The 23,839-nt window shown below is 55.2% G+C and overlaps 9 protein-coding genes across 9 annotated transcripts; 4 read left to right on the top strand and 5 right to left on the bottom strand.

Moving 5' to 3' along the window:
* Positions 1–2,142: 2,142 nt before the first annotated feature.
* On the bottom strand, positions 2,143–3,033 carry LMH87_009694 (uncharacterized protein; the record flags this gene model as incomplete). The annotated part of the gene is made up of 1 exon (XM_056196735.1): positions 2,143–3,033. The coding sequence occupies one exon, from the start codon at positions 3,031–3,033 to the stop codon at positions 2,143–2,145; it is 891 nt and encodes a 296-aa protein (XP_056053852.1).
* A 2,426-nt stretch (positions 3,034–5,459) lies between these two features.
* Positions 5,460–6,924, top strand: LMH87_009693 (uncharacterized protein; the record flags this gene model as incomplete). Its single annotated transcript, XM_056196734.1, has 3 exons — positions 5,460–5,510; positions 5,646–6,185; positions 6,250–6,924. 3 exons carry the CDS (start codon positions 5,460–5,462, stop codon positions 6,922–6,924), a joined length of 1,266 nt encoding a protein of 421 aa, XP_056053851.1.
* A 683-nt stretch (positions 6,925–7,607) lies between these two features.
* LMH87_009692 (uncharacterized protein) lies at positions 7,608–9,134 on the bottom strand (the record flags this gene model as incomplete). The annotated part of the gene is made up of 2 exons (XM_056196732.1): positions 7,608–8,651; positions 8,703–9,134. The coding sequence occupies 2 exons, from the start codon at positions 9,132–9,134 to the stop codon at positions 7,608–7,610; spliced, it is 1,476 nt and encodes a 491-aa protein (XP_056053850.1).
* A 921-nt stretch (positions 9,135–10,055) lies between these two features.
* Positions 10,056–10,530, top strand: LMH87_009691 (uncharacterized protein; the record flags this gene model as incomplete). Its single annotated transcript, XM_056196731.1, has 3 exons — positions 10,056–10,069; positions 10,198–10,302; positions 10,368–10,530. 3 exons carry the CDS (start codon positions 10,056–10,058, stop codon positions 10,528–10,530), a joined length of 282 nt encoding a protein of 93 aa, XP_056053849.1.
* Positions 10,531–11,215: 685 nt separating this feature from the next.
* On the bottom strand, positions 11,216–12,604 carry LMH87_009690 (uncharacterized protein; the record flags this gene model as incomplete). Its single annotated transcript, XM_056196730.1, has 1 exon — positions 11,216–12,604. The coding sequence occupies one exon, from the start codon at positions 12,602–12,604 to the stop codon at positions 11,216–11,218; it is 1,389 nt and encodes a 462-aa protein (XP_056053848.1).
* Positions 12,605–15,588: 2,984 nt separating this feature from the next.
* Positions 15,589–16,009, top strand: LMH87_009689 (uncharacterized protein; the record flags this gene model as incomplete). The annotated part of the gene is made up of 2 exons (XM_056196729.1): positions 15,589–15,881; positions 15,931–16,009. The coding sequence occupies 2 exons, from the start codon at positions 15,589–15,591 to the stop codon at positions 16,007–16,009; spliced, it is 372 nt and encodes a 123-aa protein (XP_056053847.1).
* A 442-nt stretch (positions 16,010–16,451) lies between these two features.
* LMH87_009688 (uncharacterized protein) lies at positions 16,452–18,460 on the bottom strand (the record flags this gene model as incomplete). The annotated part of the gene is made up of 2 exons (XM_056196728.1): positions 16,452–17,382; positions 17,451–18,460. The coding sequence occupies 2 exons, from the start codon at positions 18,458–18,460 to the stop codon at positions 16,452–16,454; spliced, it is 1,941 nt and encodes a 646-aa protein (XP_056053846.1).
* A 2,341-nt stretch (positions 18,461–20,801) lies between these two features.
* Positions 20,802–22,517, top strand: LMH87_009687 (uncharacterized protein; the record flags this gene model as incomplete). The annotated part of the gene is made up of 2 exons (XM_056196727.1): positions 20,802–21,063; positions 21,127–22,517. 2 exons carry the CDS (start codon positions 20,802–20,804, stop codon positions 22,515–22,517), a joined length of 1,653 nt encoding a protein of 550 aa, XP_056053845.1.
* Positions 22,518–23,320: 803 nt separating this feature from the next.
* Positions 23,321–23,809, bottom strand: LMH87_009686 (uncharacterized protein; the record flags this gene model as incomplete). The annotated part of the gene is made up of 1 exon (XM_056196726.1): positions 23,321–23,809. The coding sequence occupies one exon, from the start codon at positions 23,807–23,809 to the stop codon at positions 23,321–23,323; it is 489 nt and encodes a 162-aa protein (XP_056053844.1).
* Between the last annotated feature and the right edge of the window lie 30 nt (positions 23,810–23,839).

Below are 23,839 nucleotides of genomic sequence, written 5' to 3'. Positions count from 1 at the left end.
GGTCAAACGACAGCCGTGCAATAGGGGATCACGATTGAGTTTTTGACCTTTTCCCCGAGAACCTGGATACATTGTGTGCCAAGCCTTTATTCTATACGCTGTTTTGTAAGCTAGAATGGAGCCCGAAGAGAAGAAGCCCGAGGGAAAAGTGTAAATAATCGCTCTGTGGGGAAAGGGAAGTGGCAGCGGGGGATATATCCTGGTAGGAGGAATAAGGAACTGCGCCGATGATGCGGAAATGAACTCTATCATTAAGTTGGAACGTTTTGTGGTGGGTGGATTTTGCCCAGTATTCGTGCATCTCCGAGCAGGGAGAAGACCACACACAGTCCCGCAGTGCAAGAAAAGAAAAAACGGTCTTTTTGCCAAGTAGTCTCGAACCTTGAAGCCCATGGATACCCGGGTTGATGGGAGATGATCACGATGCAATGTCAGGGAACGTGGAAAGACCCTGCGTCTCGGTCCCGATACCCAGGTATCCGGTTCAAAGGGAGAAGGAAAAAAACAAACAAGAGAAACCCCAAAAATCAATGTAAATGTGACGATGGAAGAGAGAACAGGACCATGGTCGATTGCCTCCCCTGGGCGCATTCCCCCTCGTTGTTGGAGCAAAGCAAAGTCAACCCTTTCTCTCCCATTCCTGGCTCTGTTCAGGCTGGGCATCCAGGGCTGAGCGAGCGAGACTTCCTCGCGATGCCGTTGCATGCAGACTCAAACTCTAAACTTCTCATGCTTCGCTCGTCTTTCGCCCGCCCCCACGTGCGGGCCAGCAAGATGTATGCGAAATGCGCGCCAGACAATTGCAGCATGACTTTAACAGAACCATCTCGGCCCTCCCACATTTCGTCTAGACAAGTTCTTGGCATTCTTCTTCCGAATCCCGCCATTCTGTTCGTTTACATAAACGAATAACTACGAGCACCCCCCGGGTGACGATGTTCGATGCGGAGACCCAGGGGGGGACATATGCAAATGCAAAGTCTATCTATCCTTAGGCACCCTTGAGGCATGGGTAGGGGGTGTAGAAGAAGAAAGGATAAAAAAATGTTATATTGGTGCAAATGCTTGACTCGAGACGAGAACAAGACATTAGCAACGTTACTTGTACTTGTTGCTGCCTTTAAAGTGCCATTCGCTTTCTTGGCTTTTCCCATCGTCTTTATACCATGTGGAGAAGAGAAAGCGAGCAAGCCTTTTGAGGACCATGATGGACAGCGGCAAAATTAACAAGAGAAGAAGAAATGAGAAGAAAAAAAAAAAAAAAAAAAAGGGTCGCCCGAGTCGGACGGGAACGGTGAGACGAGCGCGCGCCAAACTCCGCCGGCCCGCATTGCTCCTGGCTTGGTGGTTTCAAGATACGCGGTCGTATCGACGTCGTGCGGAACGTGAGCAACAACATCATTACGTATTAGCACTCAGATTAAAAAAAAAAAAGGCACCTTGTTTACAGGAGGCGCAGCAAGACCACAACCTATTAATAACGGCGCTCATTTGCAGGACGCGTAAGCATCACGTTTCAAAGATGTACTTGTTTGCAGGAGGAGCAAAAAAGATAAACACAACTCAAGTCTTGCCTCTATGACCATACGCTAAGAAGGATATACTTGATTAGAGAGGCATGATAAAAAGCGCAAGTTCATGTGTTGGGCATTCACTCAGGCCTAGACTATGGCCCTAAAATATCCTGAGCAGGTTGAAACATAAAAAAGCGAACAACAAAGAAAACAGCAATCCAAGTACCGACGCCTAGCTCCCAATCCCCAATAAACAGCAGCCGAAGAAGAAGAATAAGAAGAAGAAGAAGAAGAAGGAATCGCGCAACGCCACATGGCCGGAGCATACACTCATTATAGGGGTTGCGGCACTGTGTAGAGAAAACAGTATAGAACAAGTGTCAATGAGAAAGCAGGCAAAGTTGCCTTTGCGACAAAGGGCTCTAGAGAGGAATCACTGGGCCAGAAATGTAAAAGTCAAGATGCCTGAGGGGCAAACGGCTCTAGAGAGGAATCACTGGGCCAGAAATGTAAAAGTCAAGATGCCTGGGCGGCAAACGGCTCCGGAGAAATCGCTGGGCCAGAAATATAAAAGTCAAGATGCCTGGGCGGCAAACGGCTCCGGAAAAGGAGCTACCAGCGCGGACTGCTAGCCCGTGACGCTGGGCTCCTCTTTGGGCTGCGGCGGCTCGAGGCCTGCATTCTGGGCGACGCGCTTCCACGTCTCGAGCTCGCGGTACAGGCGCTCGCACTCCTGCTTGAGCTTGTCATTGGACTGGCTTAGCTCCGTGATGGCCTGCTCCGTAAGCAGCTTCTCGAGCGTCCACTTTTCAATGTTTTGCTGCTCATTCTCCTTGAGCTGGGATATGAAGCTGACGGCGCGCTGCAGGATGGACCCCTTGTTCTTCTCGCAGCCGGGGACAATCTTGGCCAGCTCGTTGATGCCCTCGTTGATGGTCTCGCGGCGACGGCGCTCGACCTCCTTGTGATTATCCTTGCGCAGCTTGTGCCACTCGTCGGATCCCACAGGCGGCTTGGGGTTGCCTCCCTGTGACGATGCAGAGTAGTGGCGCTGCTGTTGCTGCTGGACCCCGTTCTGGGGCTGGTGGGCGACTGGGTCCATCATGTCGTGCGTCATGTCTGGAGGAAAGGCATGATGATCGTGCGGCTGGTCGCCATTGTCGCTAGTCTGGGCGGCGAACTGCTCCTCGGTCGAGGGAGGCACATGCAGAGTGGGATACATGCCGAGGGCGGCCTGCGCTGTGGTGGTAGCATCATTGCCGGCGTGGTCGGTGTGGTCACCGTGGGTTGCCTGCTGCAGGGCATTAAAGTCGGCGACGTTGACACCGTTTGTGGCGGCAGCATTGGTGGCCTCGATTGCATTCTGGATGAAATCGGCCGTATCAGCGGCCGTCATGCTGGCTGGGGGCGCTATGCGCTTGTGACGCTGCCCGGGACTCTCGTGCTCTCGCTTGCGCTTCTGGCCGGGGGAGCCGGTGAGGGCAGAGAGGTCCGGGTGATCCGCGAGAGGGTCGGACATGTCCTCCTGATGGAAATCCAGCTTTACGATGTGTCTGTGGCTACAACTAATGAGGGTTAGATAGAGCTAGAAATACGCGTGCAAGGAGGATGACAATGAGGCGAGAGGGGTAAAGTGCGTGGTGATGGGAGAAGGCAGTAGCGCATGCAGCGACAAGTGCACATGCTGGCGATGGCAATGCATCGTGCTCACTGCTACCTGCGGCAAGTAGAGTGCTTTCAGTGTCGGCAGTGAGCGAGGCGAGGCGGGCCGCGATGGTGATGAGACGAAAAGAGGCTGAAATGAAAATTTCGCCTTGTTGATTTCTTTGCGGAACGCGACAGCACGCAACAGAGCGCCGACAACGACGCGATGCGGCACCGACTAGGTAGACGTGCTCAAGCTCATCATGGCGTGTAAGTCGACTCGGACGACCTGAGATGGTCGACAGAGACGGTCGCGCGCGAAAAAGGGGAATGAGAGGGAATTGACGGGCAAAGGGGTGGCGATGGGCGCAGGCAGCAGCGCAGCGACGATGCTCGCACTTGCGGCATCAAAATCGCGAGGAGATGGTGACAAAAGCATCAAAATGCGGGCATCTGGGTGCAGGACGATGCACTTACCAGCCAGATCATGTGTTTTTTGGGCCTTGGGTGGGAGATCACGGGTTTTGCCTCACGTGTTTTTGCGTGGTTCCAAATCTCGTGATGTCGCGGCCGGATGTAAGTAAGCGCGTTGAAGACGGTGGTTGTAGGAAAGCTATGAGCAGTACTGTGGCCGTAAAAAAAAAGGGAAAAAATCGAACAAGTAGTTTGGTCAATACTGGATCGATTTTGCGATGAAAATGGCCACTCTTTTTTAATAAACTGGTTGGCTTTTTGTTGGTTTCCGAGGCGTCGTTCTCAGCAGGCACGTACCAAAGGCGCGTGCAGCAAACGGGCGAGGGGTGGGCGGCGGCTGGGGTGTCCAAGTCACGAGGTTCGAGGGAGGAGCAGAACACGTGCAGCCTGGGGGATTATATTCAGAAGAGAGTGGTGCCTGAATTTTGAGGCTCTCACCTTTCCAGTATTGCTCCACCCAATCACAGCAAGCCCAGCAGCACGTCTGGCAAACAGCCAATAAATTTAATCCAGCAATGCCGCTCTTGCAATTAATATAACCATTGCCTGCAGACTAGATCCTACCTCAAGGCAGACAACATTTCGAAAAAGACTCCCTTGAGGATTATTCCGGATTATCTCGGCATTTCTCCATCGACTACAGCAAACAACGCCCCCAAGGTTTCAGCGCCCGCTCCGCAGTCGGATACCAGCCCAGCTATCCGGCTGCAGCCCAGACGCCTGATTCTGAGCCACCTGCGGGCAAGTCACACCTGGCTTGGCCTATCCAGACTCCATCCGGGATGCCTGCTGGGCATGGACCGTTGCCCGACGTATCACAGCGTATCACAGTGAGGCGCGAGGCGGCCGTCTCAGCATGACTCTGGGGGTGCCGCCACTGTGTAACTCGAGCAAACGGCTATGGGGGTTGGGAGGCTTTCAGCTGAAATATCAAATATGTACGCATCCTGGCTGCATGGTCGACGGTGCCGCCTTGTCGATCTGGCCTGCGCTTTTGATAGTAGCAAACAAGACGGCGTATAACTGCGCCACCGGCTGATTGAAATGCGACGGGCAAAGGCCTCAGGAACGTAAAACTCGGCAGTGTACATCACCAGAGACTGCCAAGATCAGCCCCTAATGCCATCATGTTTATACCCGTATCGGGCTTTTAAGCTGTCGCTTTGCGCGCAGAGCGGCACAGCAGCATCGCGGGCAACGACATAGACCACCAGCCAAATAGACGGCTGCTGCGCCCGCGGCACCAACAGGGGAAAAAAAGAAAAAAACTCCTACCAACATAGCCACTGATAATGATGAATGCAGCCGCGTTACTCGACTCATTTTTCCCACGCAAAAATCGTGAATCCCGGCCTGACCTCGCCGCCTCGCCCATCCCGAACCCCGCTGCGCGACGCTGCCGCTACCCGCCGTAGATTGCCTTCTTACAGGCCCGCTTCCATCGGATCCCTGGTAGCTACAGCGCCCGTCTACAGGACAGGTTACACAACATTTTGGTGGCAATAAATAATAAACAAAATATTTCAAAATCAGAACCTGATCAAGATACGTAAAGCTTTACTTTTTCATGCCCGAAAGGACACGGAAAAAGCACATAGCAGGCAATCCCTCCGGCCCACCATTGCCTTGCCATCGCCGGGCTCCACCTTGGGGAATGGTCGGTGCCAAAACTCGACGCTACGTAATGCCACCTCTAATCGGGCCCCAGCTGCGAGCTACAACCACCGCCTCCAACTCCAAAGTCTTCCTGCATCGCCATTCTTCCCGCAAACCTTTTCTCTCCATGCTGCCGTTTGTCTAATACTTTCGCAGCCCATCTAGCAAACTATGGCTGAACACGAGCAATCCACGCTCAGGCATGGCGAGCACCTCCTCCTCGTAAGCTTCTCGCGCTCCGCTTCCTCCAGCGACGCCCGCACTCTACCCCAATCCCGACAAGAATCTTGATGCTCCCACGACAAGCCCTCTCTTTCTCCTCATTTGCTGACACAAATCCTTCGTTTCCATCCTCAGGACCAGCCACTTCTCCGCCTCCCCAACGAGCTCCTCCGAAAAAACTTCCGCTCCGCCCACTTCACCATCGAAAAGGACACGACGGCGCTCAAGACGCTGCTCAAGGACGCCGCGACGGGCGCCGCCTCGGGCCGCGCCACGCAGCAGGATGCGCTGCGCAACCTCGACGCCATGCTCGCGCGCATGCGCGGCGTCCGGCGCAAGCTGACGGCGCACGCGCACGAGGAGGAGCGCCTGCACACCCAGGCCGCCGCCCGTATCATCCACCTCGACCAGCTCTACGCCATGCACTCGGCCGAGGACGTCAAGTACGAGGCCTGGAGCCGCCGCCGCCTCGACCGCCTGCTCGCCGACTACCTCCTCCGCCACGGCTACAATGAGAGCGCCGAGCAGCTCGCCCGGGAGCGCGGCATGGAGGCCCTCGTCGACGTCGAGACGTTCAAGAGCATGAGCCGCATCCGCGAGGCCCTCCTCGGCGGCAGCATCACCGAGGCGCTGGCCTGGTGCACCGAGAACAAGAAGGAGCTCAGAAAGATGGAGGTTTGTTTCTCATCCCTACATCGCCTCAAATGATCATGGCGACAGCTAACGGTGGAGCAAACAGAGCAAGCTCGAGTTCCTCCTCCGCTTCCAGCAGTACGTTGAGCTCATCCGCACCCAGTCCCAGCCCAAGCTCCTCGAGGCCATCGCCCACGCCAAGAAGCACCTCATCCCCTACTGGCACACCTACCCGACCGAGGTCAAGCAGGCCGGCGGCCTGCTCGCCTTCCCGCCCGGCCGTGCCCGCGGCGGCAGCAGCGGCGCCTACGCCCACCTGTACGCGCCGCAGCGCTGGACCGAGCTCGCCGACGTCTTCACCACGGCGCACAACAGCCTGCTCGGCCTGCCGTCGGCGCCCCTGCTGCACCTCGCCCTCTCGTCGGGCCTCTCGGCGCTCAAGACGCCCGCCTGCCACCACTCGTCCTCGTCCCCGACCACCGCCGCCGGACGCAAGAAGACGAAGCAGCCGCCGCCGCCACGTCCGTCCACCATCGGCCACGGCGTCTGCCCCATCTGCTCCATCGAGCTCAACGACCTCGCCCGCAACGTGCCCTACGCGCACCACACAAAGAGCCACGTCGAGCACGACCTCGTCCTGCTCCCCAACGGACGCGTCTACGGCCGCCAGCGCCTCGAGGACCAGTCAAAAAAGGCCGGTCTGCCGCCCGCGCTGGTCAAAGACATCGTCACTAACGAGGTGTATGCCGCCGAATCTCTGAAGAGGGTCTACATTACCTAGTTACGGCCTTTTTACTTTTCACTCCCCCCCTTTTCCGTTCTTTTCTCTTTCTGCGTGTAGCAATAACCAAATCGGCGCTTGGAGGATTGGGCTTTTTTTTTTCTTTTGGGCATGTTACTACTTGGAGTTGTTAACACCGTCTTTTTCCTTTACCAGCCGAGCCTTTACTTTATATTACGACGTTGATGAACCAAAACCTTCAAAGACTTAAACCTTGATGAGCCATAAGTGTTTCAAGAGATTTCTTCATCAGTATAATTGTACAAGCATGATAATCGGACTAGTAAAACGACAACAAAGACAACCAACCAACGAAAAACCAACTTCGCTCTCCCCTTTCCCAAATGTTCTTTCGAGGCAAAACAAAACACCAAAGAATCCGTTTATCCCCCCCCAACCCCTCCTTCCTTGGATCATTTTGTAAAAATGACATGCAAACGAATCTTGGAAGCGAACACGTTCTCATCATACACTCTTCCTTCTCTTATTATGCATGCATGGGTACTAAAACAAGATAAAAAACGACGGTGAGAGAAAAGCCGTCGTCTTCCAAAACGAAACCAAAACCAATCCAAAAGCTGCAGCCTCCATGACAAAATCTTTGCCGTTAGTGCGGTGCGCCCCGTGTTCTTCTCCGACGCTGCTTCGCTTCAAAGAAACTACGCCTAGTCGTGGTAGCTGTTCTATCTGCCGGCGCCCGCAAACGCAAAGCTCCCAAAAATGCCACCACCGCCGCCTGGTGTCATGGGACCCATGTGGCCACCGGCACCGTTGGTGCCGCCGGGACCTTGGTTGCTGAGGGGTGTGCCGGACGTCGCCAGCTGGGCCGTGTGCGTGTTGGGCGTGCGCGGGGTGCCGTTGTGGCCCCCGTCGTCACCACCGCCGACGCCGCGGTTCATCAAGGGCGCGATCATCATGCCGTCCGGAATGCCCAGACCCCAAACTTTGCCGACGTGCTCGCCGGGAATTTCGCCGTTGAAGATGCGGTCGCGCATCTGGAAGAAGACCTTGCCCGTCAGCAGCGAGTCGGAGCCGGCCTGGTGCGCGGTGCCGATGCGCTTGATCTTGAGAGTCTCCGCGATGTTCTCCAGGCCCGACTTGTGCTCAAACTTTTGCAGAATCTCGGCGCTACCAGGATCGACTGGGGACAGTATCCCCGTGTTGTGCAGGCGGATGGCGTATTTCATCAGGTGCTTGACGTCGTACGTCGAAGGAAAGTACAGCTTCATCTTGTGGTCAAAGTCGTGCTCGTCATTGGGCAGCGGCGTGCAGATCAGCAGCTTGGTCAGGTAGCCAAAATCGTATCCGCCGTGGAAGGATATCCACTTGACGTCCTCGAAGCAGACCAGGCCGGACGGGATCAGCAACGCAGCAAACTCGTGAGGGTCGATTCCGTCACGCTCCATTGCGTTAAAGTCGATGCCAGCCTGCTGGAGAGACTCAATTGACTTTTCGTTATACATATCCTCCTTGAGGGAGAACTTGAAGTTGAACTGCCAGGCATAGGGAAAGGGACCCTGGTTCGCGCTTCTTTGCGCGGCCGGGCCGAGACCGAGTTCTGGCCCTGGTCGGGCGGGTGGTGTCTCGCCCTCTTCGTTGAATAATGTCAGGCCGATTTGGATAACCTTGAGCATATCCACGTTGGTGCGGAGACATTGGTAGTGGTAGTCGCTCTTACCACGGAACCCCCCCATTGGTCTCGATACAACGCCCGGGAATTCGGTATCCTAGATTCATCAACAAACACACTCTGCTGGCAACAGAGTAGCGATACTCACCATAGCAATATAAGGATATTTGTCCACAAGGTCTCGCAAGACCGCCATCTCTTCATGTAAATTATGCTTCCACACCTCTCGTATACGCCCTCTGTTCTGTTGAGGTCTCATCGTCGGGTGATCCATCAGGACATTGTGATGTAGCTGCCCGGTGTGCTGGGGTGGTTGAAGGCCGGCCGGGCCGTGTGTAAATCCCATTCTGGAGGCCTGGCCGCCAAAACTGGAGTCGCCAAAGCCTCCAGCGCCGTTGAGGCCGGGCATGTTAAAGTTGCCATTTGCTCCCCCAAAGGGATTCATCTGGCCGTTTGCATTCAGGTATTGATTGCCAGCCATCGGCCCGCCTTGTGGTTGGCCATGCGACGGGAATCTCGGTTGGTGAAACGGCGCGCCGACTCCAGGGCCGGCAGCAAACCCCCGAACTTGCGGAGGCATTGCCGCTTCGTTTTGAGGCTGACGGATAGGTGTAGATTGGCTAGGCACAGAAAGTGTCTGTTGCAGCACTTGGAGCGGGTTTGTCGTACTGTAATGTGATAAATTTGGGTACTGCAGCTGCCAAGTTTGTTCAGGCCCCGTAGTATAGTATGAAAGGCCAGGTGGTCTGTGCTGGTTCTCGTTGGTCTGCTGGTAGTGTATGGCACCGCTTGCTACCTGCAGAGATCGCGATACTCCTGACGAGACGGTTCCTGGAGGATGGGGCGGGTTCTAGGAACGAGGATCGGTGGAAGTGGAGGGACGAGGTTGAGACGGGCCCTGGTAAGGGTGCATCGGGTCGTGTGGACAACGCAAGCTTATTGGTGCGTGATGGTGTCTGCGAGCTATCCTCCGTCCAAAACGTGTCGGCCGTTGGATTGCGCAGCACGATCGAGAGTGCGCGTAGTTGTTTCCGGACTAAGATATGCTGTCCTACAAATATTGCGTCGTGAGCATGCGCAAGCTGAGTCGGAAAGCGTGCTGGGTCGATGGGCTCGAGGAATCGTAAGCGCGACAACACAAGTATTGGCGTGTGTTGCTGGTCAGGGAACAGAGTGGCAATGGCGAGCTTCTACTGTGCGGGTGAAGAATAATTGCTTGGCGTAAAGTTTGACGGATAAACAATGTGTGATGTTGCCAACAGAGGGACCTCTCGAGGTGCCAGCAAAGGCACAAGATCGGAGGCGGGCCCGTGCGTTGGTGCAGCCCCAGCCCGCCGCAAAAAGCCATCCCTAGCAAGACCACCGGCACATAGCTGGAATAACATTGTTCCGGCATTCATCCGCTCCAATCGCGCGACAAACAACCAGCTTACCTTTGCATGTCTCCTCTGGCAGCCACTTTGCGTCTGTAATTCGACATCCAGTTTCTCAATTCTTCACAATGCTTCCCACAAGGTACGACTACGACCACTGCACATGCAATTGGCGCCTCTGCGACGGCAGCCGCTATATTCCCGAGGCTCCACACCGATTCCGCCGACCGACAAGATCGACCCCAAGGCTAACAATTCATGATGGCACAGAGTACTGAGGGCAGCCCAGGGCGGCAAGGCCAACATTACGGGCTTCAGCATGCGTGCCTTCAAGGAGGCCGCCGGCAAGGCCCGCTACGACCCTTGGGAGAGAGCGTACGTCGACACCCGATGAACCACCCCCCGGTGGCCAATGGACTGCTAACACCTTGGGCGGACAGTGATGCTTGGAGATTTCAGGGCCACTTCACCCGCTGGAACCGCTACCGCGGCACCCTCCCTGGCCTCGGCACGGCGACGGTCCTATTTGCCGGCTACTGCACATATGAGCACTTTTTCATGCAAGACAAGCACCACCACGGCGAGGAGGAGACTCACCACTAGACGGAAGACTCACAGGTATGGGGGATATACTGCGGGCGGTTCGGGAAGATGCTGAGCGATCCTGCATTGGGAATGTACAAAAGTTGGCCGAGGAGCGAGTACCTCGGGGCCGTTGAGGAAGAAAACACGCTGTCAGAGATCTTCTACGGGTAGATCTAGCTGGGCTCTTGGAGAGCGAGCATCTCGCGCTGGGGGAGTAAACATCATATATCGTCGTTTTCATTTGTTATGCGTATATGCCCATGTAAACTACGGTTCCTGGGGAATAAAGTATTATCATCAATACGCAAAGTCGGATACAATGTTGTGAACGTAACATGCGCGCCTGGGTATCGACGTGTTCTATTCTTTTTCTGGAAATGTGACCATGATAAAGTCGATTGGTAGCACAAAGTGTTACACGACCATGACAATGTCAGAGACGGACTATCTGGCGTTACTCTACGGAAGGGCTGCACACGATGAAGCAAATGTCGCGAGATTTTCACGTCCAAGTACCAGTTGAGTTCGAGATATGAAATATATTGTAGAGTATACTCTATTTGGGCAATGTAATAGGCGTGCGTGTTCATTACCGCAGGCCAAGTTGTTCTAACCCCATCTAAATAAACAATAGGTAACCCAATCTCCTTGTAACGCCACATATATAACATCATTGTAGTAACCAAGAGCCGCCAGCTCAAATTCATAGACCTAGTCCATTTACTACATCCAGCGCGCCTTCGAGTGCCGATTCCAGCTCGGTGACTCGGTCCTTGAGACCACGGTTTTCGTCCCGCATGAGGCTTGCCGTGTCCCAGGCCATGCTGGCATCTTGTCCCTGGCAGTTGCTGCACTCGGTGACGGTACGAATGTCAGCCTCGCCAGAGATGCCCTTCATCAGCTTGCGGAAGGCAGTCATCTGTTGTGGCCTCTGCGAGGACACGCTGTGAATGGATGCTCCAGAGATGGAGGCCCGGCCGCGAGGCATCGACTCCATCGGGCCCACTTCATAGATGGTGGTGGCGATAGTTGGACTTCTCGAACGGGAGAAGATGCTGGCCTCGGCGACACTTTCTTCGTCTGTGTCGGAGCCAGCCTCGGTCTTGAACGTATCGCCACTGCGGCGCCACATCTTCTTGGACTGGTCGTCTTCTGCGCCAAGGTCCTCAGACATTGTGGATACCACCGAGGGCGCTGGACGGCTAATATGTGATTGTCTGTCTTGTGCTAGTGATCTGTTTTCGCGCTGCAGCTCTTCGATGTAAGCCTGCATGGCAGCCTCTTTCTCGGCTGCCTTGCGGGCGACCTCTTCTAGTTGTAGTTTGGCGTGGCGCACGCGGGTCTCTACCTCGCTCTTCTCGTCGTCGAGGGCTTCCTTTTCGGCCTTGAGTGTGCGAAACTCAATCGTCTGGCTCTGATACGTGGTCTGAAAACGATGGAGGAGTCCGATGGCGTTCATTTGCAGGTTCTTGTACGCCGCTGGTGAGAAAGCCTCGCCTTCTTGCGGCCCGCCATTTGGGAAGAGGGCAGCTTCGATATCCAAGTCAATCAGTTCGTTCCCGCAGCCGGCTCCGGGGATGGAAGGCGATGCCATGGCCTTGAGAGCAGCCATCTTTGAAGCGATAAAGGTAAAGGTCGAGGAACTCGGTGTCGTCGGTGTTCCCGTTCTCAAAGAGTTGGCTGGTGACGACTCTCGTGTGGCGCGGGCTCTTGTGGGCGTCGTGTAGACGGTCGGCGAGTGAACCTGACTGATATTGCGAAGACGACCAGCGTAGTGTGACCAAGTTGATTCCTGGCAAGGTGAAGGAAGTTCAGGAGTGTGAAGAGCGGTCGAAGAAGTGTTGTAATTAGGAGTGGACTCTGGAGTGTCGCGCGACCCTTGTCTAGCTCGCGGCGCTCTCGGGGTGTCCACCAGCGAGTTGGGTTCGGACGAGTCGGTGAGATTGGTCGGCCGTGCAGAAGTTTGGCGTTGTGGCCGCTTTTCGCTGACAGAGGCAGTTCCGCTCCTTTGCAGCTTGGCGGTGCTGCGTGACTGCGAAGGGAAGGAAATAGCGAGGCCGGAGGTGTCTGTGGCGTGCTGCAGGTCCGTCATGCACCCGTTTCGTGGTTGTTCATGCCCCTTTATTACTGGGGCATCGCCATTTGCGAGAGCAGGAATACAGACGCCTGCCATTATTCGACCGAGGCGTCGGCGCCCTGTATTAATATGTTCCAAGTGGGCCGATATTAATTAAGGTGAAGGGGTGTGTGGAGATCAATGTCGAGGGTCTCTCCAGGCGCAGGCAGCCGTGTTAGCCCAGATTGCTCTGGCTGGATCCTGTCGGCTTTGGTTTTCTGTAGAATCGTGATGTTTTTCTTGGTCGCTTGAATTGTTCTTGTGCGGTCGCTAGAGCTTTCGGTGGCGTCGTCTGGCGCGGCGTTGCTGCACTACGACGAGTATCGAGTGATGGCTGTGTCGATGGCTGGGTATCACTAGGCCAACGGCTGATCAAGCTCAGGCGAAGCTGTCAGTGACGCAACAAAGCTGTGCACAACGGAAGTGTAGATGGAGAAGAAGCCACGTAATAGAGGCGTCACGAGGTCTCAGTGGTCGCTTGTATCGTGAAGAAGGAGAAGAATAAGAAGGAAGAAGAAATTCCAACAAGACGACCGCTCAGGTAGACATCTTCAACAGCCCAGCCTTCATGCGCGTGGGGTCTCAGTCGAAGCCGGCGAAGAGGCGCCTCGAATTCCAGCTCCAGGCGGGAGGGCGGCGCTGGAATGCAAGCACCGCCAGCTTTTGCCTGCTAGCCTCGACGCGATCAGAACGGCCCCTCTAGGCGAGAGGCTGCACTGGCTAACAATGTCTCGGTGCAGGCTGTTTTTAGGCTACTGGCGGATGTGATTGGGTCCCTTGGAACAAAGGGAGGCCTCGGAGGACAATGTCTCTCATTCATGACGATTTCGGGCTCAACGACCCTGCGCGATGTTTGACCCTGCAGTGCGCAACGTCCGTCTGCATCGACCCCTCTTGGGAGGTATGTAGAAATTTTCCCCGGCTATCGGATCTGCTGTGACGCAAAGTGTTTTCGGGATATCTGGTTCCTTTTCTTGAGTTCAGTGATATGGTTGGTTGTGCATGGTGACGGTGATACTGCGTTTGTTGTTTGTAGGTCGTCTGGCATTTACAGTGGCCGATTCTGCCAGCCGGCAGCCATTCTTACAGCAGACAACTTACGACCCTGCGCAATGTCTCTCTGCCCTTTCAATATCTGCTCATTTCATGCGCGATTCGTCGCAGCTATTTCCAATCATGCGCATATATTATAGCTGCTGCGCTGTTATAGTGCATGCATCCAGGACGTGTACGCCATACTAAACCGCCGCCCAACGGTGCCCTCTCACTGGTCACCCACAATCCTCGTCGCTGTCCCCCGTTGCATCGACCCAAGACAGTCGTGAATACGGCACAGCGCTCCCTGCTCATACTAAAGACGGCTAAGCTGTTGAATGGCAGCATCTGTGCCCTTGATTCGCTCGCCAGAAAAGCCCTTAAAGCCAGTGGTAGGTGTCACGGGAGCCATTCTGCCACCACATTCTTTGCGCTGCGCTAGCCTGTCGCAGTGCTCCGAAACCATCTCCAAAGTTGGCTAGTTTGCCATCGATCAACAAGCTGAGACATCGAAACGAGTCACCATGGATGCACTCTCTATCCTCCAGTTTTGCTAGCTGTGACAAGGCCCCGCCGACGATAGTGTATCGCGCCTTGATGCTCAATTCCGCGCCCGTTGATCTGGTAATCAGCCTGTGTCGATTAGCCCGAGTTTTATGCTTCGCCAGGAAGGAGACGAATATTTCATACATATGCGCAATGACAGGCCGATCCGCAGGGTATAAGCCGATCCGCACGGTATAATAATAAACCGAACATACGGGTTTGGCTCGAAGCTATAAGTTGTGTAGATACTGTGCGGCGTTGGGCATTGCAGTGGCGCAGAGAGTTTTTGGTCAATCCCGCCATGGCTGTGCATAATCAGCAGTTCCATGGCATATTCTTCTGCTGTTTAGTTCTGTTGAAGGATAAAAGAATCAAGGAGTGGCACCGGAGAGACTCTACAGTGCCACTGTTTCCCCTCTTCCATCAGCTTGAAGACTGTAGCAGAATAATGGCGAATCCCTGACTGGCAGTACTTTCGGCCGTTTAGATGAAAGAATAAGAAAAGTCGAAAGGAAAGCAAGGCATTTACAAGAATTCATGAATTCCTAATTTCTATCTATTCTAATTTGATTATACCTTTCCTATTCGTAGAGTTGGGTCAAAGTACCAAAGTTGTGATACACCAGCTGCCTGAGCATGCCTCAACCGCGGCGTAATAACTTGAAAGTAGAAACGGCACGGCAAAACAGTAAAAATCTTGGTACTTGACCGGGATTCAATCGCAAACTTGATCAGTGAAGGCCAGGACCAAACCTTTGCATCTTGCCGACTCCATCGCTGCGTCTGCTGGGAGTTATCTGTACCTAGCTTTACATGGCATCGCATGTACCACACGGCACCGGAGCTCCATCTCCGACTTCAGTTTTGCAACGGCTAGGCAGGAGCCAACTGCTCAGATTCTACGCCGAAGGCAAACGAGAAGGTCCCATTCGGCGATACTTTTCTTGCTCGCCGCTTTGCCTTCCTCTCCGCATTTTTTCTTCTGCATCAAAGTTTGTCCAGATTTTACCACGCTCTTTACACTTGTTCTACCGCACTCATCTCAATTCAACATATTCTACACTCGTTCATGTTACCCTGCCCTACCCATCAACATGTTTGCCATTCCCACGACTGAGCCCTCCAAACCCGCTCCTCCCGCCGCGACGCCTTCCTCCGGCCGAGTGAGCAGATTCGTCGCCGCTGCGTGCCTCATTCTCTACAGCGTCTCCAACGGCCTGCTCGCCCATATGGCCATTAATGCCGTGCGAGCCACGAAGAAAGTCGCTTCACTAGCATAGTATCGGTGTAAAGATTCGGCCGCTTGCCATCCCAGCCGCGGTCCCCTGCATGTGTTCATCCTGGTAGCCGCCATCGTCGCCTCGCTGACATCCAGTTTGATGGCAACACGTCTGATTATACGACGAAAGTCAAGCCCAGCAGAGTCCAGCTGGGTATTTCGAGGCTTCTGCTTCACGCTTCTCCTTTTCTTTCCGCTGCTCATCATTGGGTGGTCCTCGCCCGCCGTTGCCCAGACCATTCCTACTTGGTCTGTTGATAATGGCCCACAGGTGTCTGAACCGGCTGAAGATCTACAGTTTGTTGGCAGCATAGCTGGAGCCTTTGTCATTGAGGCTGCCGTTCGAAGCCGCACGAGTGTCAAGATGGCCATAGTCATGTTCCATGTCAACCTGTACGTACAATATCTTGTCTGGGTGCCATGCCAATACCAACGTGACTAGTATCATGGGCACCCTTTTCGCCGGCATTGCATCTGCTCTTGCACCATGGATGGGTTGCAAGACTATTGCGGTGGTTTGATTGCGGAGAAGCTGGAGTTTGAGCCGGGCATTGTGCCGGGGATCATGGCGCTTGGGTGGTTACGTTACGAGCAACCTGTAAATTCCGCAATAGTTTTACTGAATATTCATTAACGATTGACGACTGATGACATTGTCCAAATTGCGCGAGTTAAAGAGTTATAAAATTAAGTGAAATAAATATACTGTATATATATACATTGCCTGGAAAGAATCTACTTACACTGAAAATGCATCCAATGTGTGTCCAAACTAAAGATTGTGAGCCCAACTCCGTAAACATGATGCCAGAAGAATAATTTAGGGATGCAAGTACTCGGTGCAGCAATGCATCAATCGTTGGAACAAAGCACTGCATGCGCGGTGACGAGTCATTCGCCACCACCCCCTCCCTCTCGTCAACGAAATGGTGCCCAACGGCAAACATCTCACGCGATCACGTATCAACGCATCTCCACGGCCGGAAAGTAGCGCGGCCCCGCAAAGCCCCTCGCCATGACCGTCTGAATGTCAATGTTGCTGCCCGGGTCGTGGTGGGAGCTCCACATCTTGAGCAGGATGAAGCGGCCAGACACGGGCGGGTCGAAGCGGATGGTGCACTTGCTCTTCTTCTTCTCAATGTGGAAGCGAGCGTGCGGCGCGAGCAGGGCGTCGCCGCCGACGGCGCGTATGGCTTCCTGCGTGGCGTTGGCGTGCGCGTCCCAGGCTTGGGCGAGGCTGGAGCTGTGCTGCCGCTGCTGCTGCGGGCTGCTAGGATTGGGATTGGCAGTTGCGGAATAGTTTTCAAAGTCGTGGCCAAAAATGTTGGTAGTGGTGGCGGTGTTGGGGTTGTACCGTGCCGCGGCGGCGGCGGAGGAGTCGCCGCGACGGAGACGTCGAATGGTGTTTTCGGTGAGAAAGGCGTTGGTGATGTGGCCCGGCTCGAGATCCGAGTCGGACTCGACGTCGTCACTCTCAAAGGGAAGGCTGCCGATGCGGTTGGGCGGAGGACGGCGGAGAATGGACACGGGAGCAGCGTTGCCAGCTGTGGCAGCGTCGTCGTCGTCGTCGTCGCTAAACTCGGTGCTGATGCGAAAGTCAGGTTGGCTGGCGGTAAACTCCCTCGGCATATGCGGCGTGCGCGTGTCGTTGCTTCCGGGGCCGTAAATGTAGGATCGGTCCCTGCGCGTGGTTGACGTGCCGTCGCGATTGTGTGAGATGGAAATGGTATGCTGCGGCTCACGGTTGAAGCGGGTGCGCGGGTCAGTGTTGGTGAATGTGACGTGGTCGCGCGAGCCGGTACCGGTGTTCGGCGCGTACTGGATCTGGTATTGCGCAGTGCGGTGCAGCACTTCGTCCTGGTCCATGGTGATGAAGACCATGCCTTCGCGAACACTGGTGTGGAACGACGGAGTCAGTGGGATGCGGGACACGGGAGCAGGGGTAGGTTATGGTGTACGTACGGGTGAGAGTAGTTCATGGATTTGGGGGCTTTGATGACGAGTTCGGACAGTGTGAATGCCGTAGAACCTCGATGGCGCAAGACAATGTTGCACCGATTTCCTTTGGTGCAGTAGACGGAATTGTCATTCTTGAGAATGTTCTCGGCCGCATAGGATAGCTCATTGGAAAACATGCCACCATCGCAGCTGACCATTTCCATCTCCAGATCACCCGCTTCGACTTGGCCATAGTAGCCGTAGCGGAAAGTCTGTGCGTCGTGAGTATATCTCTCACCATCCACTTTTCTACGCTTGCTGCGCTGATTATCATATGTAAAATCATGGGTGCGGGTAGGTTGTGTGAAGTTGGATATATCCATCGGGATGAGCTGACGCGAGACGCTGTTGGCAGAAGTCATGTCCAGCAGCGCACGCAGATGAGCGTTGGCCTCGTCCAATGTGCGGTCCAGCTGCTCCAGACTGGTCATACGATTCGGATGTGGCGACTGCGTCTGCGAGACGAAGTCGCCACTGAGGGGTGACATGGAGAGAGGCGAAGCGATGATGGGAGGTGGCATTTCATATCGCGAGGGCAGCTCTCCTGGACGAAGCACCCGCGGGCGCGGAGGTGCGCTCTCACCAGGCGGCATGTCAAATCGCGAGGGCAGTCGCACGTCATATCGCGAGGGCAGCGTTGGCATGTCATATCGCGAGGGCAGCACGGTTTGGTGAGGTACCCGCGGGCGGGACGGGGCGCTTTCACCGGGTGCCGGTGTCCAGCGGCGTGTGGTATACGGGCTGTCGCCGAGAATCGAGTTGATTCTCTCGCGGTTGGAGCTGGCCAGCCGCTCTCGGGCCGCTGCGATCATCCTGGGCAGGGGCGCCGCGGGCAGTGGCGCCGCGCTGGACTCCCTGCTGGAGAAGGTTTGGCCGAACGGGGAGTACTCGGCGGAGTCGTCGGGCTGTGAAGCTGGGCGGCGCCCATCTGGTGGCGGTCGCCGCGAAGGATTGTTGGAATTATGCCATGACATTATTTAGGTATTGTGATGTGGCAAGCCAAGGTTCGGCGACAAAGTCGACGTAAAAAAGTATGTGTAGGGTCACCGCCCAGGTTGGTGGCGCCTTGCCACCAGAGTTTCAGCAGTTAGGCGATGAGTGAGCAAGCCTAGTGCGACAGACGTACGGCGAAGCTTTGACAAGCGAGCCTGGGATGGTCGGGTGTTTATCTGCCGAGGGCGAAAACAAGGTGGTGCTTCAGGTGGGTGCGGATAGCTGGCTGATATGGCAGCTATATGACGAAACGTGAGCGTGGTTTAAGCTGCGGCGACATGTGCGTCGTGCAGCACCAGGTAGAGGTAGAGAGAGACGGGGTGCAGGTGCTGCGTGGCAGGTGTCCTGGGTGACACAAAACCGCTGACGATGATGCGAGACGCAGGTCGTCGAGCTGCAACAGTCCACCGGAGGGTTTTCGGCGGGTTTGATGAGCTTAATTCGAGTGACGGGATGAGTGGTGGCAGGCCAGGGCAGCTTGAGCGCCGGATAGGCGAGCGAGAGGAGGGCCTGCTCGGCGACGGTTGGCGGCAAGTCACTACGGCGGAGACCGAGTTAGGCCAGAATGCGGGCAAAGCTGACCGACGGCGCTGCAGGATGTTTCGGAGGCAGACAGGCAGCCAGGATTCAGCAGACGGCAAGAGTACTGACAATCCTGTGATGGCACGGTGTGGTTGTGCTGGCTTGATTGGGCGACCATGCAGCGGGCGAGCTTGCGTGCCGTTTGGATTGGCGTGCTGGTTGGCTGCTGGTGATGGCGGCAACGGTGTGACGACTAGCCAAGGCAAGGCGGTAGTGAGAGGTGGCCGAGTCCGCTCTGGGCTGTTAGAGGGGGGAAGGGATAAAAAGAAAAAAGAAAAGAGAAAAGGCAAGCACGACGATGACTATTTTCCATGTATCAGCCACTAGGGAGTAATGGCGTGGATGGATGACGGTTTGAATCACATCATGTGGGCAAACGGCAGCGAAGAGCAAGCGGACGGCCGCACCGAAAGTCTCGCTCACCAACTGGCACCGGCGCAGGTGGAGAGCTCGTTTACAGGCAGCCACAGGCAGCCACAGGCACTTAGCTGGGCGCTGCTGCAGCGCTGTTGGTGCTGTGCACTAGCCCGGAGCCCTCTGCCAGGGCCGCTGAGGGGCAAACAGGCGCGCTGTCCCGCGGCCATTGGCTGGCTTTATGGGGTCTGACTGCTATACAGTGCGTCCGCTACAGTGCGCCTCGGCGATGAACGTCCTCGGGTTCATACCTGACTACCTTTTATCATGTCTGTCGTGGCACATCACATGCTTGTACTTTCGTGATTGTTTGATCCTGCATCGGTGCTTAACTTCTAAGGTGCCAAGCTTCCGTTGACATACTTGGAGTAACCTTGGATGCTGCCAATGTCTGTCCGAGCCTGTTGTGGTCAAAAGGTTTCCCTGGGCTGTCCAAGCGTTTCCGAGATGTGTCTTTATACCGCGCCAAAATGCGAGGCTGCAGCACCGTAACCGATGGTGAACATAGTTACATTGCGCATGATTTGTGCAGAATACAAGTCTCTTTGCTTGCTGTATCTCTGTCTTTCGTACCATCTCTAGAGCCGCCGAGCCTGTGCAAGCAGTGCTGAACGCTGCGGCTCGCTATGCCCTTCTCCGTGAATCATCGACGTCATTGCTTGGGGGGACATGATTTTATTACTTTCCACTATCCGGCTACAATTAATCAACTTTGACCCCAACTTTCTTTTCAGCTGCCTGGTGATATGTTTACAGCCTACTGCCGCACATCCAACAATGGCACCCTTACGGGCAGTAGCATGCAGCTTTACAACGCCTAGGTCTTCACTGAATCATTAAAAAAAAAACAAGAAAAATAATTTCTCTTCATATTCAGCGCATCGCCTCAAACATTGAACCTTCATTCGACCAACTGAGGTGGTTTCCACGCCTTGATGCTGCGGTACCTGTAGCACTGTAGTGCTGTGGAGGCCAGCGCTGGTCATGTGCTAACAATTTCACTCAACAGAGCTCGTGCGACTGGCCACCAACAACCACACCTCACCTGAATACCATCTATCCAAGTTCGCCGCGCACGCTGCCCTCGCGTGAACGCTCGCGTAGCTTGTGAATATTTTATCGCCGCCATCTCATCCCGCTACTTCGATTAACTACACGCTTCTTTGCCCGTGGACGACACTCACGGCGGCTGTTTGCCGCACACATTCACCTGCTCTGCCATTTCAGCCATCTATCCATCAATGACATCAGGGAACATACCATCCGCCATCTCTATTTAGCGCAAGCTATCGCATATACTTTGTTCTCCCTGTCAATTCATCCGCAATGGATCCGCAGCAGCAGCAAACGAGCACCGAAGCCCAACCTCAGGCACAAGACACCAACGGCGCCTCTCAGTTCGATCCCAACTTGGCGGCCCAAATGTCGAATCCAGACGCCATGACCGGCATCCTTCCAGGCCAGGGCTTCGTCCCAGACCCAAACATCGCTAGTCTATCCATGGGCGACCCCTCCATGATGCTACCCATGATGTTTGCCAACGGCCAGGTGCCCCCACCGATGCAAGCAACAAAGCCCATATCTGCCGGTAAAGTTCCCTCCTTTGCATCGCCCACCTTTCTTGGCCCCAGAACTAACATATGTCGACTAGATGAAATCGCGCTGTATGATCGCCAGATCCGCTTATGGGGTATGGCCGCCCAGGCCAAGATTCAAAACGCGAACATCCTGCTCATCACCATGCGCGCGCTCGCCAACGAGGTCGCCAAGAACCTTGTCCTCGCGGGCGTCGGCTCCCTCACCATCCTGGATAGCGCACCCGTCACGGAAGCTGACCTCGGAGCGCAGTTCTTCCAAAACGACGGCAGCAGCCACGTGGGCCAGAACCGCGCAGAGGCCGCCGCGCCCGCCCTACGCAGACTCAATCCTCGCGTGCAAGTGCATGTCGACGCCGAGGGCGTCAAGACCAAGGGGCCTAGCTACTTTGCGGGCTTTGACATTGTCATCGCCACGGACCTGGACCCGGACTCGTTCAACCTCATCAACACGGCGACGCGCATCAACGGCAAGGCGTTTTACGCGGCGGGCACCCACGGTCTCTACGGCTTCATCTTTAGCGACCTCATCGAGCACGACTACGTGATTGAGCGCGACGCCGGCAACGTCGCGACCCAGCCGCGCCAGGAAACCCGCACACGGTCCATCATCAATGTCACGACAAAGAGTGAAGGTGGCAAGACGGTCGAGTCCGTCACAAAACGTGAGCTGTATTCTACCTGGTTCCTCGCCAGCGACCTCGCCACGCTGCCCGACGAGTACACGTCGTCCAAGCGGCGCCTGCGCAGCGTCACGCCCGCGCTGTCGTGCCTGCGCGCTCTCTGGGAGTTTCTGCAGGTGTCCAACGGCAGCGGTCTACCGGCGACGCGCGACGACCTCAAGCTCTTCACACAGCTGGCAACGCAAAAGCACAAGGCGCTGCGCCTGCCGAGCGAGACGCTACGGCCCGAGTTTCTGCGCGCCTTCCTGCAGAATCTCGGTGCCGAGGTTGCCCCCGTCGCCGCCATCCTCGGCGGCCAGCTCGCGCAGGACGTCATCAACGTCCTCGGGCAGAAGCAGCAGCCAATTCAGAACACCGTCATCTTTGACGGCAACACCATGGAGGCACTCGTCTACGCCCTGCACCCGGAGGGTAATCTGGGTGCCAATTTACTGTCAGGCGGTGGTGGGGATATGAATGGTGGCGCGGCGGCGCTGGGCGGCGGTATGCCAATGGACATGAATGGCTTTGGCATGATGCCTACACATGCTAGCTTTGCCTTGGATGGCAGCGCCGGGCTTGCGCAGAATGCCATGGCCATGCCAGACTTGCAGCAGCAGCAGCAGCAGCAGCCGCCGCAGCCGCAGCCGCAGCCGTCGCAAGAGGGCGTGCAGCCTGCTGTTCCGGTGCAGCAACCGCCCGCGCAGCAGCCCGTGTCCGCACCGGAGCAGTCGCCGCAGGACCCTGCGGCGGCCGTCTCTGGCGAGCCTGCGCAGACCAGCTGAGCTCTGCCTTGAACGATGGTGTGTGACGCGGCATGAAGAAGAACGAGAAGAAGAGAATGACTCTCCTTTGCTCTTTGGTGTTTTGTAAAATTGACTAGATATCTACCTCACATGAGCAGATTACTTTGATGTTGAAGATTGGGATTGGACAAAGGAAAAAAAGACGATTGTATTTCGATTTAAGCAACTTTCCTTTTGCTGTAGTTGGCAATTCACATCGACTTTTGGTCCAAAAAAGAGATTCACTTGTATCTACAGTTGATTTATAGTTGAAACATGTCAGATTCTTTTGCTACATAATCGTGCGTGATTTGCTTGAAGCAGGTAAGAAGGTGTATATATGAATTTGAGATATTATATATAGTAAAGAAACCCACCCCTCCCAGGAAACCAAGTACTTTTTTCTTTTCATTGTTTCCCTCTGTTCCCTGTCAGTGGCCAAAGAAAAAAGAGACTCCCTCCTCCGCCCGCCGTCTAATATTCTTGACCTGCTTTTTAATAACCTGCCCCCCCATTTTCCCCCTGACCAGCGTTTTTCTCATAAACATGTAGGAGAAATTAAATAAAAACAAAAGAGACAAAGTAGAAAAAGAAACGCAAGTTAGAGTACATGGTGATAGAGGTAGGGAAACCCCCAGAAAAAGTAAAGAAACCCCTTCAAACGCCGAGTTTGTTTGATGATGCTGAAAAAAAGAATGCTGAAAAATGGAGGACAGGAAATCGGGGTAATGATATCAAAAACACACAAATGTCAAAAACAGGCAACAAAAAAGGAGATGCATTCCGCCAGACCTTCAAAGGCGTCACGGCTTGGACGCACCCTGCTGCTCGTCGGGCTTGCCAGCAGCTGCGGCAGACGAGCTCGCCGTGGTAACCCCGCCAGGCACGGGAAGCGGCACAGGAGTCTCCTGCTTCGGCTTTACGCGCGGCTTCCGCCTCCTCTTGGCCGGAGCGGTCGAGTGCCCTGCAGTTGCTGCCGCCCCTGCCGCCGCCGCCGATTCAGCGGCCGTCTTGCGCTGAATCTTAGTCCTAGGCCGCAGACGCTTTTTCGGCGGCTCGCTTGGACCAGCCTCTGCGGGCCCTTCACTGGTCGCTTCCGGAACAGGTGGCAATGGCGTATGAGCCATTTGCTTCTGCTTCTGCTGCTGCTGCTGCTGCTGCTGCTTCTTCTCCCCAGCCCCGTTTTGCTGCTGGTCGCGTGGAAACAGCGGCGGCAGACCCAGCACGGGCTCGCAGAAGCGCACCTTGAGCGGCGCAGCAGCCGGTGGCGTCGCAGCTGTGACTTTGGCCATGCCCTTGGCTCTCGTCGCCACAGCAGTGCC

The sequence above is a fragment of the Akanthomyces muscarius genome, chromosome 5 (assembly GCF_028009165.1).
Source record: "Akanthomyces muscarius strain Ve6 chromosome 5, whole genome shotgun sequence".
In the NCBI taxonomy this organism is placed as follows: Eukaryota; Fungi; Ascomycota; class Sordariomycetes; order Hypocreales; family Cordycipitaceae; genus Akanthomyces; species Akanthomyces muscarius.
This window is presented reverse-complemented; position numbering and strand designations above follow the sequence as displayed.